The sequence below is a fragment of the Protobothrops mucrosquamatus genome, unplaced genomic scaffold (assembly GCF_001527695.2).
Source record: "Protobothrops mucrosquamatus isolate PMUCROS unplaced genomic scaffold, P.Mucros_1.0 scaffold1287, whole genome shotgun sequence".
Classification (NCBI taxonomy): domain Eukaryota; kingdom Metazoa; phylum Chordata; class Lepidosauria; order Squamata; family Viperidae; genus Protobothrops; species Protobothrops mucrosquamatus.
The window spans coordinates 4,988-22,920 of NW_015387491.1; the positions used below are offsets into that span (position 1 = coordinate 4,988).

The window sequence follows — 17,933 nt, forward strand, 5'->3', positions numbered from 1 at the left end:
CATGTTTTGACAGGCTACGGAAACCTCTCTCCCAAAACGGCTGGTGGTCAGCTTTTCTGTGTCTTTTTTGCTCTCTTTGGAATTCCTCTGAATATTGTCTTTTTGCAGCATGTTGGCAAGATGCTCTCCATGGTCTGTGAACGGTTAGCTAAATGGCTGTATAGGAAAGGTGTAAAGAAGGTAAAATAATAAAAAAAAACTTTGTTCCACGATTATTTCTGAAAATAAGCCAAAGAGCTTAAGATGATAATTTAATTGAAGAACAGTCTGATTCATGCTTCAGTTATGCAGAAACAACCATCATTTAAATCTGTTTTGCAGCTGCACATTACCAGCAAAACACATCCGTACTAAAGTTACAGTGATGTAGCTATCAGGATATATTGAATACCCATGTAATTTCATTAAATCCATTTCTGGAAACAAAATATTTCTAGTCCATTAATTTGATTTATGGGTCAGTTAATGTGCACAACCAGAGGCTGCAAAACTCAAATGGTTCATTTAGTGCAGGCCAAACCAGGGCACAATATCTCAAATTTTAAAAGAAATCTGCTCCTGTTTTACTGAAGTAACTTCAGATTGCATCAAATGATTGTACCATTAGAGAGGTTTAAATCTAATCTCTGCTTTAATATGATAAATTCGAAGCAAATTATTAGGCAGAAATGTCTCCCCTCTCAACCTGAAGCTCTCCAATACGCAGAATACTCAAAGTGACTCCAAACTCCTCCTAAAACAGGAGTATACAACCTTGGAAACATTTAGACTTGTGCACCTCAACTCTCAGAATTCCTTAGCCAGCATTTATGCAGAATTCTGGGGAATTCTGGGAGTTGAAATCCCCTAATTTTAAAGTTGCCAAGGTTAGATACCCTTGCCTTAAAATATTTCTCTTAAACTTTGACATCTAATCCTGTCACTTAACATAATCAAAGAATACAATCCAATTTTTATTACTTAATCTTTTTTTTTTTCACCCTTTCCTGTTAGGACTATCCTTGTTGTCCTCTCCAAAGCTATCCCAATTTTTCTCACTTGGTGTGTGTCATCAAGACAGTCTTGATTCTTGGTGATCTCATAGATCTTATTCATAATTGATTATGAGTGGTTTATCACTGTCTTCTAACATACAGTTTGAAATGATGCCTTTGTAGCTGCCAGGCTTTCTGTATTGCTGCTGCTGCTTGAATAGACATCTGTTTAACTTAGCTGTGAGCTGGGATGACCTTCACTCCTAGCTTAGATGGTCCTGGTGGGAGTATAGCCTTTCCCAGCATACTTTGCTCATCCCTTCCAGGAATATGTGTCCTGCCCAATAACAGCACCGGACTTGAGGGGGGGCAATTTCTCTAAAGAAGGCTTAAAAGATAGCACTCAGATCAGTACACTAAATGCATTGTAACACTGTGCAATAGAGTGGAAGCATAACATGCAGCCCACGAATACTCAAATAGATCTCAATTTACAATCATTCATTTAGTGTCCATTCAAAGTTAGTGATACTGAAAAAACTGGCGTACAACTGATCCTCACACTTACAACTGTTGCAATACTACCACGGTAACAGGATCAAAATTTGGGTACGTGGCAATAACATGTATTCACGACAGTTGCAGCATTCCAGGAACACGTGATCTCCATTTACATCCTTCCCAGTTGGCGTCCAACAACCAATCAAAATGGGTGAAAACTCAGTTTGCTTAACAACTGCCTGATTCACTTAACAACTGCAGTGATTCACTTAGCAATTGTGGCAAAAAAAGTCTTAAAATCAGGCACGGCTCACTTAGCAGCTGCTTTGCTTAGCAACAGAAATTGTGCTCCCAATTGTCGTTGTAACTTGAGGACTAGAGACAATATAAGACCATAGAGGTCCTGGAAATAAGATAAGCAAACAGGCAAGCAAGCAGGCAAAAGCAGCTGTCTGTACCAAGGACAATTTTCTTGTATCAAATCAGTGTTTTTTCTTCGTTTTTCAGAAAACAGCAAGGGGCTTGACGCTTCTGTTCTTCCTGGTTATGGGAATATTAGTGTTTCTTTGTGTGCCGTCGGTCATCATTCGAAAAATAGAGGGCTGGTCCTATAGTGAAGCCATTTATTTTACATTTATTACCCTGAGCACCATTGGGTTTGGTGATTATATGATAGGTAAGTTTTCCTGTAACATTTTTGAAACAATACTTCCTATTTGGATCATGATGGCTCCTATGGTACATTATGTTCTGATGCAGTCAAGAGACTAAAGGAGATTTGACTTTTACAGTGGCTATAGGGGTGAAGAGAATCTATTCTGGACATCCAAGGTACATGGTTGCAACCAATGTGCTCACCATATAATACAAGGCTGGCTTGGGAATCTTTTTAGCCTGTGGGTGACGTTGGTTACTGAATAACATTCAAAGGAGTGTTGCTGCATACCTGAATGTCCCTGGGTGCACTCTGCACAGTCCTAAGTTCAGTGATCTGAAGTAACATCCCTGAGAAAGCAAGAACTATTAGCTTCCATTTACTATACAGGTAATACTCAACTTACAACAGTTCATTTAGTGATTGTTTGAAGTTACAACCGCACTGAAAAAAGTGATTCATGATCATTTTTTACACTTATGATTATTGTAGCATCCCCATGGTCATGTGATTTACTCGGCTGCTTGACAACTGACTTACAAGTTATGACAGTTGCAGTGTCATGTGATCTCCTTTTGCGACCTTTGGACAAGCAAAGTCAATGGGGAAACCAGATTCACCTAACAACCGTGTTACTAATTTAACAACTGCAGTGATTCACTTAACATATGTAGCAAGAAAAGTAATAAAATGGGGCAATCTCACTTAACAAATTTCTCACTTAACAACATAAATTTTGGGTACAATTGTGATTGTAAGTTGAGGACTACCTGTAATTAAAGATGTGTGGACTTCAACTCCCAGAATTCCCGAGCTAGCAGATTGAACCCCTGGGCTGAGTTCAGACAGCACACAAGGCATAACTATACTCTAGTGCAGGGGTAGGCAACCTTGGCTCTTTTATGACTTGTGGACTTCCAACTCCCAGAATTCCTGAGCCAGCCATCCTAGCTCAGGAATTCTGGGAGTTGAAGTCCACGAGTCATAAAAGAACCAAGGTTGCCTACCCCTGCTCTAGTGTCATGCATTAAGCAAAACAAATTTAGTATTTTTAGATCCTAATTTTCTCCTTCTTCTTGAGAAGATCCCCTTCCATTTCGTTTAAGCAAGAATTCCTTCCAACAGAGAAGACCCAGCTCTTCTACTACTTGTGCTTCCCTGTCTTTGGAGCAGACTATGTCAATGTCAACAAGGAAATTCTGCATGAATGCTGGCTGAAGAATTCTGAGAGTTGAAGTCCACACATCTTAAAGTTGCCAAGGTTGAAAGACACTGATATACACATTGTTTATCTGGTTTGGAGGAAAACATCATGCTCTAATTTACAACTCAGAGAGGGAGGAAATGAAGGAAGGAGAATGTGCAATCATGATGCAATTAAAGACAGAAAGGCATTACTATTTTGTTTATTATGATAGTATATAAAATATGTATCTTGCATTTTCACTGATTTTGCTCAATTTCTGATAGATGGCATAAAATTAATAATATATACAGTGTAATAAAATGCAGTGTAAATATTAAATGCATACGTAATAAAAAACATACAATTTTTCATGAATAAAATAATTTATCATTATGTCTAAAGCAGCCTTTAATCAGAGTACAACATCAGCAATTTAGTCTCCCTGGGATGCAGTTTTCTTCCTCTAAGCTAAGTGAAGAAGTTCAGATAACATGCACTAGCTTTTTAAATTATTTTGCCTTATTCACTTCTTCCTACTCCTGTGTTTCCAGGGAGACAACATGACAAATTCTACTTCCGTGGCTATCGGATTGTGGTAGCGATTTGGATTATCTTTGGACTTGCTTGGATAGCACTACTGTTTAATTTATTGACAACATTACTGGAAGACCCAAATGAGAAACCCATTGAGGATTACCTTCAGGTCAAGACAGTCAGAAAGAAAAAGAAGAACTCAAAAAAAGTTCCATCTGCTTCACTGGAAGATGGTTCAGTGTTACGTTTCAGTAGAGATGGACAAAGCAATCAGATATAATTGTACAATGCTGCTTGACTTTTTTCATTGATATTTGATATCATTACAATATTTTGCTGGTTGCTTTGAAAAGTAACTGGCTGATTTTAAGTTATGATATTTTAAAATATGAAATAAATAGCATGCCTACAAAAAAAAGATCCTACTTTCCACAGTACACATTTAGCCTTCATAATATATTCCTCACAATATATTTCCCCCAATTTCTGCAACCTCAGTTTTCAGAACTGCCATATTTGGTCTTCAAAAATCCAAATAACTGTCTAGCGATCATCCAGATTATTACAGGTCAAGGCTGTACTCTATGTGGCTGCCCAGTTTAAAATAGGAAAAAATTGGTCCTTGTTTTTCAAAATTTCATGGATGAATTATCAGTCTGTAAAATGAGAAATACTCTAATTTTGTGCTTCAGATTCAAAGAGGTCAAGGTTTGGTTTAGGAGTATCAAATTCAGCTTGAATTTCTTGCTTTCCAATAGCTTTCATCATCTAAGATCATATAACCATAGACTGTAAGAGTTGGAAAGAAATTTGGAAATAATCTAATCCGTGCCCTTGTGCAGGGCAGAAATCCAGTATTACCACATACCCACAGTCACCAACCAGGGCAGAGAGTCTATTCCTCACCCACCTCCCCACACACACACATAATGCAGTTCAGGGGTTTTCAAACTTAAATAAGCCATGGGATCTGTTTGAAAAAAGCACACACCAGATTCTCTGATTAAGAGAGTTGGAGTCCAGATATCTAAATGGAGAAAAAACAAGCTGTCTACAAAAAAAGTAAGCCTAGCTCACTTATCAAGAGGTTCAATTATATATAATAATTTGATGTACTATTTGTTCAAAAGTTGAAAATACCTCTGTTTTAGACATTGGAAATGTGGAGGAGAGATGGTTCCCTTTAAACTTCCCATACTGATAGAAAATTTTGAGAATAGGTTATTACAGCTTTCAGCTGAATATTATTACAATGACCTATGGAAAGAAGACACTGATTGTTATGGTTCTCATAAGAGTGATATAAACTCTTTTAATAAAAGATGATTATAGCTTATATCTAAACTTTTTCTCTAAACTTGGAAAAGTTGAAAATAGCTGAGCTGATATATTTCTCCCTGTAGTTAGGATTTCTGAATGCCCAAACAAGTTGTATGTTGAACTGAAATAAATTTGGAGAGAAATTCTTATTCAGCCTCAAGATTTCAAACATAGCAACAATTGATTTTGAAAATATGCTTGGTTTACATTTAACTTGCAATGCAGCTCTTATTTGTTCCCACTGTTTCCAAAAATAAAAAAAATCCCTCTAGTTAAACCCAGTTCCTAGAGATTACACGGACATGCTAATGTAAGTTTCTTTGCACTGTAACGGAAATAGATTGAAAAAATATGAAATAAAGCAGTGGCAATTTTGCAGTCTAGCCTATAGCCCTGAGATTTCCTGGTAGTTTCCAAATCAGAATCAGAGTCTGTTTAGCTTTTACAATATCAGCCAAAGTTGGCCAGACACTGCCGCCTACAGTACTTCTTGATAAATCAGTGCCAGTGATTTATTGTTGCCTAGTGTGCATATTAAATGTCTTAAGCATTTTCGTGTAACTTGTTAAAAGAGTTATGGTTCAGGATTCCTTTCTTTTTGCAGTGAAAATTATACAGACTGGAAAGAAATCCTTTATGTCTAGTGCCAATGCCTAAATATTAAGGCTGTCCATGCTTTGAAAAAAAAATCCCCACTACAGTAAATTTAGAGCCCTTAGGAATTGAAGAGGGATTGATTATAATGGGACCATCTTTCTCTTATTCCTTCTGCCTGATCATTAACATCTGGAAGAGCTGATGCACTTCAAGTTCCAACTATAAGGCAATGTAAGACCTAGAAGATAGGTCTTCTCAGTAGCTGCACTGCGGAACAGAGTTTCGAGAACAGAGTTGTAGGAATTGGGAATGTCTAGTTAACGAAAAGAAGGACTAAGGGTAACATGATATCAGTGTACCAATATTTGAAGGAACACAGAGAGGAAGGGATCCACCTGAAGGCAAAACAAGAAGTAATGGTTGGAAGCTTCATAAAGTGAGATCTAACCTAGAATTAAGGAGAAATTTCCTGTGAGTGAGAATCAGTGGAATGGCTTGCCTTCAGAAGTTGCAGGTGCTCCATTGCTAGAGATTTTTAAGAAGAAATTGGGCAGGCATTTGTCCAGAATAGTATAGGATCTCCTGTTTGAGCAGGGGGTTGGACTAGAAAATCTCCAAGGTCCCTTCCAACTTTGTTATTCTGTAATTCTATATCCTCTGAGAGCTGCATGGCCCAATCCAACCTTTATGGGCTTCCATGAAACCATAAAAAACTGGCTGTTTCATCAGATTATGAATAGGATGTAATGCTTTTGTCAGCTTCTGAAACAAGCTTGGTTGAAGCCATCTTTGTCATTCTAAGTTGCCACATGGGGGGGGAGACAGGGAGGAAAACAAAAGTCTTAGTCATAACACCGAACGGTCCCGTGGGAACCAAAGTCATTCCTGCAGGTGCTGGAAGGAGGAGCGAGGACAAATTGATGAGCCTGCCAATTATTTTCATTGGGTTATATGATCTATAGCATAGTAGGGGGGAGGGAATTGTTAGTTTTAGTTACATAGAAGCTCTAGGGCAGGGGTAGGCAACCTCGGCTCTTTTATGACTCATGGACTTCAACTCCCAGAATTCCTGGCTCAGGAATTCTGGGAGTTGAAGTCCATGAGTCATAAAAGAGCCGAGGTTGCCTACCCCTGTTCTAGGGGAATTTCAGAGTTGGTTTCACTTTTGATCGTGCCAATATTATGTATCAAATAAACATGTGCTTTCAGGAAGCTTCAAGCCTTGGAGTTCTGATTTATTTGGTTTCATTAGTCGGAATCTTGACATCTTTGCTCCCTTATTACAGTTTCATGGGAAATATGCTGCATTGTTATTTTTCGTGATACTTTTGGGATATTTTTGTTTGGTTTCAGTTGTTATTTACTTAAGAATTTAAATCTGTTGTGTAAACCATATAAAATCACTATATAATAGAGGTGGCAAACAAGGTGACAAATACATAAACATGCTTCACAAGTAATAAATCAATACAAGGTCTGCCTTCAGACAAAGGAGAGAATAAATTCCTGTCAGTGATGGGAAGCTTGCTCCAGCAGTTTACACATTTACAAAACAAAGCCTTGAGGCAATGAGCCAACAGAAGAAATCAGAATAGGAGGAAGAAAAGGGAAATGGGAAAAATACTTTCTAAGAGCTCAGCACTGTCTGAGTAAAAGCAGGTGGAGAACATTGTGTACAATTTCACTGCTATTCTTGAGAAGGTGCGCCTCTCGGAGGGCATGCAAATAAAACTGCAGTCTTGTAATAACTAAATGCAATGCAAAAGTTGAGGTTGTAAATGTAGTTAGTATTTTACTCTGCTGGAAAGACTCAGAAGTCAATGCTTCTTTAATTTTCTCTTTTTTATCCTTCTCTTTTCCCCCTTCTTTAAAAATATAATTGTAACATTGTATTTACTTTACAATAAAGCTCAATGAAAGTAAAATACAAAAAAGGACCACACTCTTGCCCAAATTCTTCATGTGCAGATGCAAATCCTTGCTACTATCAGCTGCTCAGAGCTGAATTTTCTAAAGAACAATATGTAATATTTACTTTTGAATGTATTTTATTCAATGTATATGGCTATCTCTCAAAACAATCCTGGGAAGCTAAAAACATCAATCAAAGAGACATTAATAATAATGTACAGTACTGTATTTTCATCTACCATAACATTGAACTAGCTTTCTGGCTTTTAGCTGGTCACAGTTATGAAAAGACTGTCTGGAGGTCACAAAATACTACTCCATAATAGCTTTTGCTCAAGGGTAATATATTTGTGATTATACCTATAGTCCTTAATGCTTTTAGATGTTAAATATGGTTTCTTTTGTAAGGTTCCATTATTGCCTTCCGTAGGTTACCCAAACATTCAGTTTGCATTTTCTGTCAGGTAAGGATGCACATGTAGTAGTTCTTCCAGCATCTATTTGGTTGGAGGTCTTCTAGTCCAACCTCTGCTCAAGCAGGAGACCTTATACCATTTCTGACAAATGGTTGTCCAATCTCTTCCAGCGATGGAGCACCAAAAAAAAAACCAAAAAATCAACGGAGCACCAGAAAAAAGGCCAATTGTTACTGATAAGCTTTTCAAAAAATTAAGAGTAATATTTGAGATTGGAGCCCTCTAGAAGGAAAATATATAGGGATAATACATTGAAATAAATAGATGGTCTACTTGGGAAGATCACGGAAGTCAGATTCCATCCTGGAATATGGGTCAGTCTTCGCTGATGAATGTCTTCTTTCTTTATACTTCTATCTCCCATAGAAAAAAAAGTCAAATCTGATTATTTCATGCATATCCTCACCTCTAGATGACAGTCTAAGCTAAGTCAACAAACTGATATCCTATCGAAGCTAGCGCTGGAGAATCTGTATTTATTGTCAAGGTTTGATCACCTTGTCTGTCGAATGTATAAGAGTATGTACATACCATGCAAAACTTTCACTTCTGAAACTCTCCTTGATGCAATTATACATCAAATTATTATTTACAATTACGCCCAAACTAGAAAATAATTAAACTACATCATGATTTTTTTTTGCTTTTTTCTCAAAGCATATGAGGTGTATTATATAGTCTAATTTATGCTGATATATATGAGGAAAAAACCTTGAAGAAATTGGGCAGATTATTAAAATCAAACATGAATTTCCAAATCCATTCACAATCCACATTTTTTTCTGAGCTTACATTTTTAAAAATTACAATTAAAAGGGACATGGTAACCACAGTTTGAGAAGTGATCCTCTCAGCTGCGGTATTATTGCTAACCAGAAATGTAGACTTTTGAAATATAGGGGGCACTGTGTATTCAGAAATGTAGAAATAGTCAAATGAATTATTTGATTAATTCATTTCTGCATAGCATTACTGAACAACATAAACAAAAAAGCTTCCTGCCCCACGGAGCTTATTAGCAATCTCTGTTTATACAGTAGAAAGTAGTTAGGAAGACTCTAGAGGAATGAGAGGGAGAGGATGACAATTTATTTAAGAACTAAAAACAAAGAGATACACTTTCAAATATTTTNAAATGAATTATTTGATTAATTCATTTCTGCATAGCATTACTGAACAACATAAACAAAAAAGCTTCCTGCCCCACGGAGCTTATTAGCAATCTCTGTTTATACAGTAGAAAGTAGTTAGGAAGACTCTAGAGGAATGAGAGGGAGAGGATGACAATTTATTTAAGAACTAAAAACAAAGAGATACACTTTCAAATATTTTGGTCTGCCTTTGGGACAAAAATTGTGGACAAGACTTTCTTTCAAGACAAAGGAAGATGCACAGTCCGTTCTTGCCATGTCTACCATAAAGTTGTGAAAAAGGAGGATCATTCCAAAGATTTTGCATTCAGTTCTTTTGGCTTGATTTCAGATACTGATTCACCAATGTGTATTTAATAATTATTTGCAGAGCATTCAAGGTGGATTGTGTTTTACTGAAATAAATTATATCCATGAGACATGCCGCAAAAAGAGAAAGAGTTAGAAAGAGTATGAAGAATAAATAGATTCAATATTAAAATAAATAGATTCAATATTAAAATAAAATAAATAAAATAAAGCAAACATGACCAGTTGGAATTACTACTGGAAGAAATAAAATGGCAGCTGGTTTTAACAAGGTTGGAAGAGCATTTTAATGACTAAGGCAGGGGTAGGCAACCTTGGCTCTTTTATGACTTGTGGACTTCAACTCCCAGAATTCCTGAGCCAGCACGGCTCAGGAATTCTGGGAGTTGAAGTCCACGAGTCATAAAAGAGCCAGGGTTGCCTACCCCTGGACTAAGGCAACTACTAGAAATCTCTTTATTATTGTTGTATGATCTAATATCTTCCAGGTCCTGAATTCCTTTCCGTATAGCAAATTTTGCACTCCAGGTGTGTGATTTCGAAATAAATGCCAATATTTCAACTTCCTTCCTTCCTTCCTTCCTTCCTTCCTTCCTTCCTTCCTTCCTTCCTTCCTTCCTTCCTTCCTTCCTTCCTTCCTTCCTCTGGGATAAAAATACAAATGAGTTTATATTCTTAAATAGCACTTAAACTGGGTCAATGAATTGTCTGTTTTCTATTTCAGATGGAATAAATATAGAAAGCAGTCAGTAAATTGCTGAATCCTTTATCTTTAAACTTGGCTGATGGCATTGCCAAGTTACATGTCCTGCCATCCTGTCTGCGCCACCCTGTCCATACTTCCATGTTTAATGCATATATCATTGCTAGTGTGGCAGGATGTGCACTTTATAGAGGAATCAGCATATTAATACCATGTGTGAGTTCAGTCAAATTCAAAACGAACAAACAAAAAAACTAAGAAGGAAAAATCTTTCAGTTACAACCTGAAATTCTATGATTGTATAGATTTCCTCCCCCCCCCCCAGCCGCCCCCAATTAGATGGCAAAGTGTCTTAAATTTCACAACAGTTCATTTGGATTTATCATTGCAACTTACAAGAATGATGTGGAAAATGATGTTACATTGAATTTCAGATGAAACTGGCTGATATCCTAATAAGCAAAAGGGACACACAAATAATAAATCAGAACAGTGGACTTGGCTTATTTGATCATTTAATCTCTCTCTCTCTCTCTCTCTCTCTCTCTCTCTCTCTCTCTCTCTCTCTCTCTCTCTCTCTCTCTCTCTCTCTCCTTCTTGTAGCTGTTAATGAGTTTTTCTTGTCTAGGACTGAATAACAAGACTTTAAAGATCCGTTTATATAAGACTTGACTTATTTGATTAAGGTTAAAATATAGATGTTATTTCTGGTAAACTCAGGAAGGAGTTTCTGAGAGGAGACAGAGAAAATTGTGAAACACTATTTGAAGGGATTAAAGATCAAAATTCTTAATATGTTGTTTCTGGTAACTCTGAATGAATTTTTCTTGACTTTTTTTTCAAACGATGAGGCATTAAAATTTAAGATGTTGGAAAAAGAAAAAAAAATCTAGTTTTAGAGAAAGTTGCTGAAATTATATATGTATATGTAGGTCCGCTGACATCTTCAGGGCTTAGAATGCTGGTCAATGGGAAAGTCCCTTTATAGGTTTAATTAGGGCGTGTGCACGACCCTTCGATCTCGTCACTGGGCCGGTTATACTAGAATGTACTCCAGGCACCGAGTTCTTATTGGGAGTTGTCCTTCCCACACGATCCGTATCAGTGTAAGTAATAGCAGGTATTTTAGACAACTTCTCAGTGTTTCTTGTTTATATTTCAGGACTATGGAGCATTTGTATATTTTCATTTTCACAAACTTTCTGTCGTGATTCCGTGCCAGCCTGTGTTCCCCACAGCTGAGTCCGGGGAATCTGAGGAGGAGGTGGAGGAGGCATTTGGAGGGCCATCAGGGTCAGAGGGAGGCTCTGATGAATTACAAGACTCACGGTCTGATAAAGAGCCTGGCCCCTCCAGTCGTGTTACGGATGAAGCTCAGCTGTGTGGGGAGAATGAGTCAGACTTGGGGGATTCACACCTGATGGACATGATTGATGCTCGTAGACGCAGGCAATTAGCGAGAACAGATCAGTAGCAGTCAATACGACAACTCCAGGGGAGGAGGAGAAGGCACTGAGAGGCAACGCCTTGGGATTGCTTTATAAAAAGGGAAGGTGTGGGCGGTGCTGGTTGCTGAAGGCAACCGTTGCAAAGTATTTCATGGGATCATGTTCTGTTAGTATTGCCGGTGACTACTTTTCTGTTTTGCATTGTGTTTCGTGTGGACAATTTCCTCCATTTGGATTGTGTTTTGCTGCTTTTGTTTCTGGACTATTTGGCAGGTTTGTTACCCATATTAAAAGGGGTTTGTTTTCTTTTGAGTCTGCAGCCTATTTTCTCAACAGGGGTTTTGTCCTTGTGCCTGGGATAGAACACTTTCCTTCAAGATTCTGCTTGTAGCACTCTCTTTCTATTCTGAGTGTTGCAAAATATAATTACGGATGAGTAGCCAGACTGTAATGTAGGAAGTAGATGGGATCTCCTATTTTTATCACTGTACAGGGCATAATTTCAGATGCTTGTCTAAAGCTCTACTACTCAGGTTCTGTTATCTGCTTACAATCTTTATTTTAGGGTATTATTAGGGTATACTTTTTCCCTCTTTCCCCGCAATTGACAGTGGTATACACAGCCCATTTCTAGTCATATTTAATTGAGTGAAATCTCACAAAAGGTAAAACATAAAATAGTGGAAGAACACAAATAGCATCAGAATGGTCTATGCTTTAACTCAATCAATGTGGCTCCTTTGTTTACGTCATACTGAGGTAACATCAGGAGGTTGTTCAGGAAACATAAGAATCAAGTCTCATTGCTATTGGAAAGGAATTCCTTATATGTTATTGGGGTAGAGGAAAGAAGCTACGCAGGAGAATTCTCTGATGGCTTATCGGAATGGATGCTATCCCAGATTTAGTTTGAAGAAGGAGCACAAAACTGAGGAGAAGAACCAAGTTTAATAATAATTTGGTGCCTGCTTTACACGAAAGAGGGACGCCAAACAAAGAAAAAATATTTGAATAGAGGTTGAGGGCTACAAGGTAGGAAATCCTAGGGATCTGATTTGCTGGCCAGTTTGGGAGAGCTGGACAAGTTCTTGTCAGTGTCCCTTGGGTTAGTTTGATTGTTCGGCAAAGTGGCTCTTTCAAGAGGCAGCAGAGCTGGGGGAGCTCACTGTTAAGGAAATGGAACGCTGAGGCCATCAACTGATAGGTGAGAGACTTGGAGTTTCTCTAGGTTGCAATTCTTTTGTAAGGGCTACCCTTGGGCTATACTGTGAGCTGGTGAAGAGGGTTCTATTCTTTGCAGAATCCATTCTGGGTCGGTCACCGGCACCAGAGGTTTAGTCTTCCGAGCTTCTGGACTCATGCTGGAGCCCATCTTCAGGGAGCTTCTCTCTAACAGAGTGTGTGCTGTTATCTGTGTGCCTGTGGTAAATGGCTTTTTAGATGTTGATTGAGGTATGTTCTCCTCGTCTGATGGTGGTGTTAGCTTCCTACATAGTCACAGGGGCAATCCACGAAAGGGATTCAATAGATTACATTGGAAGTATCTCCCACCTCCAAGCAATCTTTACAATGCATAATTTGTCCTCGTATGGCAGCCTTTGGGTGTTGTGCGATGCCCATTTGCAGATCTCGGAAGCTGCGTTCTACAGTTTCTGATGTATGGCAGGGTGTGCCATGTGGTTGGCCTTGTGCCTTGTTTCTTTCCTTTCTCTCTATACCATGTTGCACAGACATCTTGTGACAAATGATTGTGGGTACCCATTCTGCTTGAATTGTTCACATAGGTACCTGCTCTCCAGCTGTTTGGTTTGATGGGTATTACAGTGAGTTCATCTAAAAAGCCACTTACAGCAGGCACTATAAATACCTCATACATAGCATACACTCTGCTAGGGGAGAAGCTCCCTGAAGATGGGGCTCTGGCACAAGTCCGAAAGCTTGGAAGACAAAAAACCCTGGTCCCAATGACCGACCAAGACTGGATCCTGCAACATTATCCTAGGACACATCTATTCACCTTCATTCTTCTATTCTTTGTTTTAGGTGGGATTGCAGGGGAGGGGCTTTGTCTGGGACAGGGAGGGTCAGTTTGGGTTTGATGGGATTAGGTAGAGTGAACTGAATTTTGACCCTCGTCATATCTAAAAGACAGCCAGGAAATGGTGCAGCTTGTTTGCTAGCCTTATTTGCTCCACTATATGTACTCTTAGTTCCTTTCTGCATAACAGGACAATTGAGATTATTTGCACATGCAAATTCTTCAGTGGATGACTGCCAACACTGAGTGATGACTTGTCTGTGTAAGAAGAGCAGCCCAGGTCAAATAGTACAGATAGAAATCATTTGCAGAGGGAATAACTGATTGAGAGTGGCTGCTATTACTTGATAAGCTATGAGAAAGAATTTGCTCATTTCAAAACTATATAGATTAGATACATTTTCAAAACCACAGGTTTTGGGTGTGGTTTTTTTTTTTGAAAACCCTGACAGAGGACTTCTTTCCTCAGTGGGTTTCAACGGCTCTTGACTTCCATTAAGTAATGGAGTAAAACCAAGCTTGGGGAATTGGTCATTCTGGAAAACAGATTGGCAAAAAGTATCAGACATTAAAAAAAAAACCTTAGCCCTCTTGGGAAGTCTTTGAAAACAAAAGCTCAAATTCCAGAGCAAGAAGCCTAGTTGGTGAAAATCTCCTACCCATATTATTCCCAGAGGCAGGATATACTCTACATTTTGCCTTCTCTTAAATGCATTAGGAACAGGGTTAGGTTTCACATGATGTATTTCTCCCAGCGCTTCTGTTTGCACCATTATGAAATAAGGGATTTCCTTTTTCTTTGTTTCCATTTCAAGCCTCATGTCTCCCTTCCTGATTGCCTCCTCTTTTTTCATTAGCATCTGCTTCCAGGGGATCTTGGAGACAGGATTGAAATAATGTCTATTCTACTTATGCTAATAGTTTTTAGAACAATTATCCACTTGGCACAAAGGTAAGCTATTACATATACAAAAGGCTACTTGCCAGGTGATCGTTCAGCTTTCAAAAAATATATATCTGTGACACCTTGATGATTTATACTTTTCTTATAGGAGCTTTCATTTCTAAGAACCTGTTTCATCAGATAGATGAAATGGGAGAAGAAGGATGTATATAGCATATAATATATAGTTCAGTAGATTTGCCAGCAAGTTTTTAACAACTGAGTAAATGAATTTTGAAATTAGTAATCTGTGATATGCTCTGCCTATAATAATAATGAAGGTTCAGTTATTTATGCATTTTTATTTAGTTAGTTTTTATACCATTCTGGTCCCAAAAGGAACCCTCATACAGGAAAAAAAAAGTTAAAAAATTATTACAATCGCATGACAATACAACTACGCTAACCCCAATGCTCAGGGAACTTTCAAAGTAGTAGACAAAAGAGAGTCCACAACCAGGGTTCACTTATAATAACATTCTATCCTCAAGATTCTTTGACAAAGACACATTTTAATGGCCTTCCTTAAAACCAGAAGGATGGAAAACAAGCTGATATTAGGATGTCCTACAGTATGTTGTTCCAAAGGAGGAGGCTGAGAATTGATGACAGAGAAAGGACTTGGAGAGGATCCCACCTTATCAATCTTCAGATACTGAGAGAATATGGTCCTGTAGAATATTTATTTCATTTATACATTATTATTTATGCTACCCATTTCTGAAGGGAAACTAACAAACAAGTTCAGCATAAAATAAAAATCAAACCCTGCAAAAATTATATGTAAGCCCAATTATAGTATAAACAAAATTGACATTTAAAATAATAAATAGAAAAAAATCAACTTATTAGCCTTCCCAATTCCAGCCTTCACTCACAATAGATCTTACTAGTCTAGCAACCAGGTCTCTGCTGCTCTTCTGAAACTCAGAGGGAAAGGAATAAAGGGCCTCTGTGGGGAGGAAATTCCAAAGCACCTTGAATCACACCTTAGAAGCCAACTGACAACCAGCACAACTTTCACAATCAGTTGAGTATATATGGATGCACCCCAGTAGTGCTGGAATGTCCTATTTTATTCCAGCTCTAGCTTCTGAATGCTTTCCAAAGCAACCCCTGTGTAGAGTTTATTATTAAGGTGGGGGATGACTAAGGAATGAGTGATTGTGATCAAGACCTCCCAATATAAGAATGGACACAATCAGATCATAAAATATAACTGTAAAAAAAGCCCTACAGGACCTATATTCATGTCCTAAAGCCTATAAAAGACTTTCAAAATGACAAGCAGCACACTGAATTCCCCCTGGGAAAAAAGTCATAACCATAACCTTAAAAGAATAATGTTATATGGAATAACTTTTAGCTGCCACCAATACTTGAACTACTCTATTCTGGACCAGTTAGAATACAGGTGTCAAACTCGCAACGTCATGTGATGTGTTGCGACGTATCACAACTTTTTTTCCATTGCCGGCAATGGGGTGGGTGTGGTTTTAGCATGACACATCCGGCCTGCGGGCTGGCAGTTTGACACCCTTGAGTTAGAACTTCCTGATGGTCTTCAAGTACAGTCACATGTACAGCATGTTGCAATAGTACAAACAAATGGTGAAAAAAGATATGAGTCTTCCAATCCAGGAGACTGGCTAACTGGCTAGCCAGATTTAACTGTGCAATGACTGTCTTGTCCACAACTGCCATATGTTCTGTCACCAGGAGCTGGAAGTCCAGGAGGACCACATTACAAGCCGGTGCTGTACACAAAGTAATCAGGTAGGATAGGGCTCATGATCACAAATGGGGGCACTAACTTTGCAAAGAAACGTTGCACTACCTCAGGAACAATAGGATTAATTTCCTCCAAGATAATCGTTTAAGACATAGTCTCTAGCATTTCAACAGAACTTGCCTAATTGGTATCCAGCTCCAAGCAGATCTGGGCAACTCCAGATGTCTAGAAAACTCTTCAGAATGCCCCATAGATATTCTTCCAACACATTATTTCCTAGTGAGTCCCAAGTAAACAAAGTCTCTATAAAATCTGTGGAGGCAATAAAAATAGAGAAACATTGATGTTTTGCCACTCTAATTCTTGAACCTGAACTCTTACCCATGTCTATTTTATCCATTCTTCGGCTTTGCCAAGATCACTTTGGGCATCTCTCATGCCACTTTTTTAGGATTTCCTTGGTGGAGAGAGCTGCAGTTCTGTCCAGGGACACAGTTACCATTGTCCTAGAAGTCACTCTCAGTGCCTTCTGAAAACCAAGTGGAAACCATCCACTTTGAGGAATTTAGTGGCATTGGTGAGCTCAACAGGACAAAGGACAGCTGTTAATCTTTTCTGGGGTTATGTCATATTTCTGCTAAGACAAAAAACATCTGTTGTGTCAGGGCCCTCTCTAAAACCTCATCCTAAGAAAGCAGAACTTGTGGAAGCAGTTTCTTCCAAAAGAAACTTTTATTAGGAGAAGTGCTAAGGGGGTTGCTATTGGTTGCAGTAAGCAAGGTGTCTTCCCTTATAATCTCTTTGCTGAGGCACAAATGGGGCAGCTAGCCATGTAGCTTTCAATGCCCTTTTTTATTGATGACCACCAAAATTGCCTTTTGACCAAATGTAATGTTTTCACAAATCCAAAATGGTCTGCTGACTTTGAGTCGTGGCACAACTGCATGAATGTGAGTCTCTGGCTTTTGGGTATGTATAATTTCCCTCCGACCCATGGCAGACCATCTGTCATGGTGCATAGGGTCCTGTGGCTTAGGAACCATTCATCTGTCTCTAGCGCTTTTTTGAACTCAATTCCTGCTTGGCTTGCTAAAGGTTTTTGGAATTTGGCTTGTGCTCAGGTGGTGACTTGTGCTGCCAGTTGTTTATTTGGCATGAGTGGTTTTGTTACATCATTTTGATTGCTGTTATATTGGGGCATTCTGGACAAAGTGCTAAAAAGTGCCCCCCTGGCAAGTGTTTTAATGTGAAATTAAATCGGTGGAAGTGTTGCGACCACCTTGCTAGTTTAGGAGTTAATTTCCTGGGTGTTTTTAGTGCTTCCAGGTTCTTGTGGTCGGTCCACACTTGGAAAGGAATTTTGTTCCCCTCCAGGAAGTGCCGCCAAGTGAGAAGAGCCCATCGCACTGCATCAGCCTCTTTCTCCCAGACCGCCCACCTTTGTTCTGTCTCTGT

At 38.6% G+C, this 17,933-nt stretch overlaps 1 protein-coding gene across 1 annotated transcript in view; it reads left to right on the forward strand.

The window, feature by feature from the left end:
• Window positions 1-4,350, forward strand: part of LOC107292181 (potassium channel subfamily K member 16) — a gene marked incomplete at its 5' end in the record, with an annotated part of 7,961 nt that extends 3,611 nt beyond the window's left edge. The window contains 3 exons of the mRNA XM_015821245.1: window positions 14-180; window positions 1,983-2,151; window positions 3,868-4,350. Coding sequence (XP_015676731.1) covers window positions 14-180; window positions 1,983-2,151; window positions 3,868-4,130 — 599 coding nt within the window. The remainder of the gene's footprint in view (window positions 1-13; window positions 181-1,982; window positions 2,152-3,867) is intronic.
• Window positions 4,351-17,933: the final 13,583 nt, after the last annotated feature.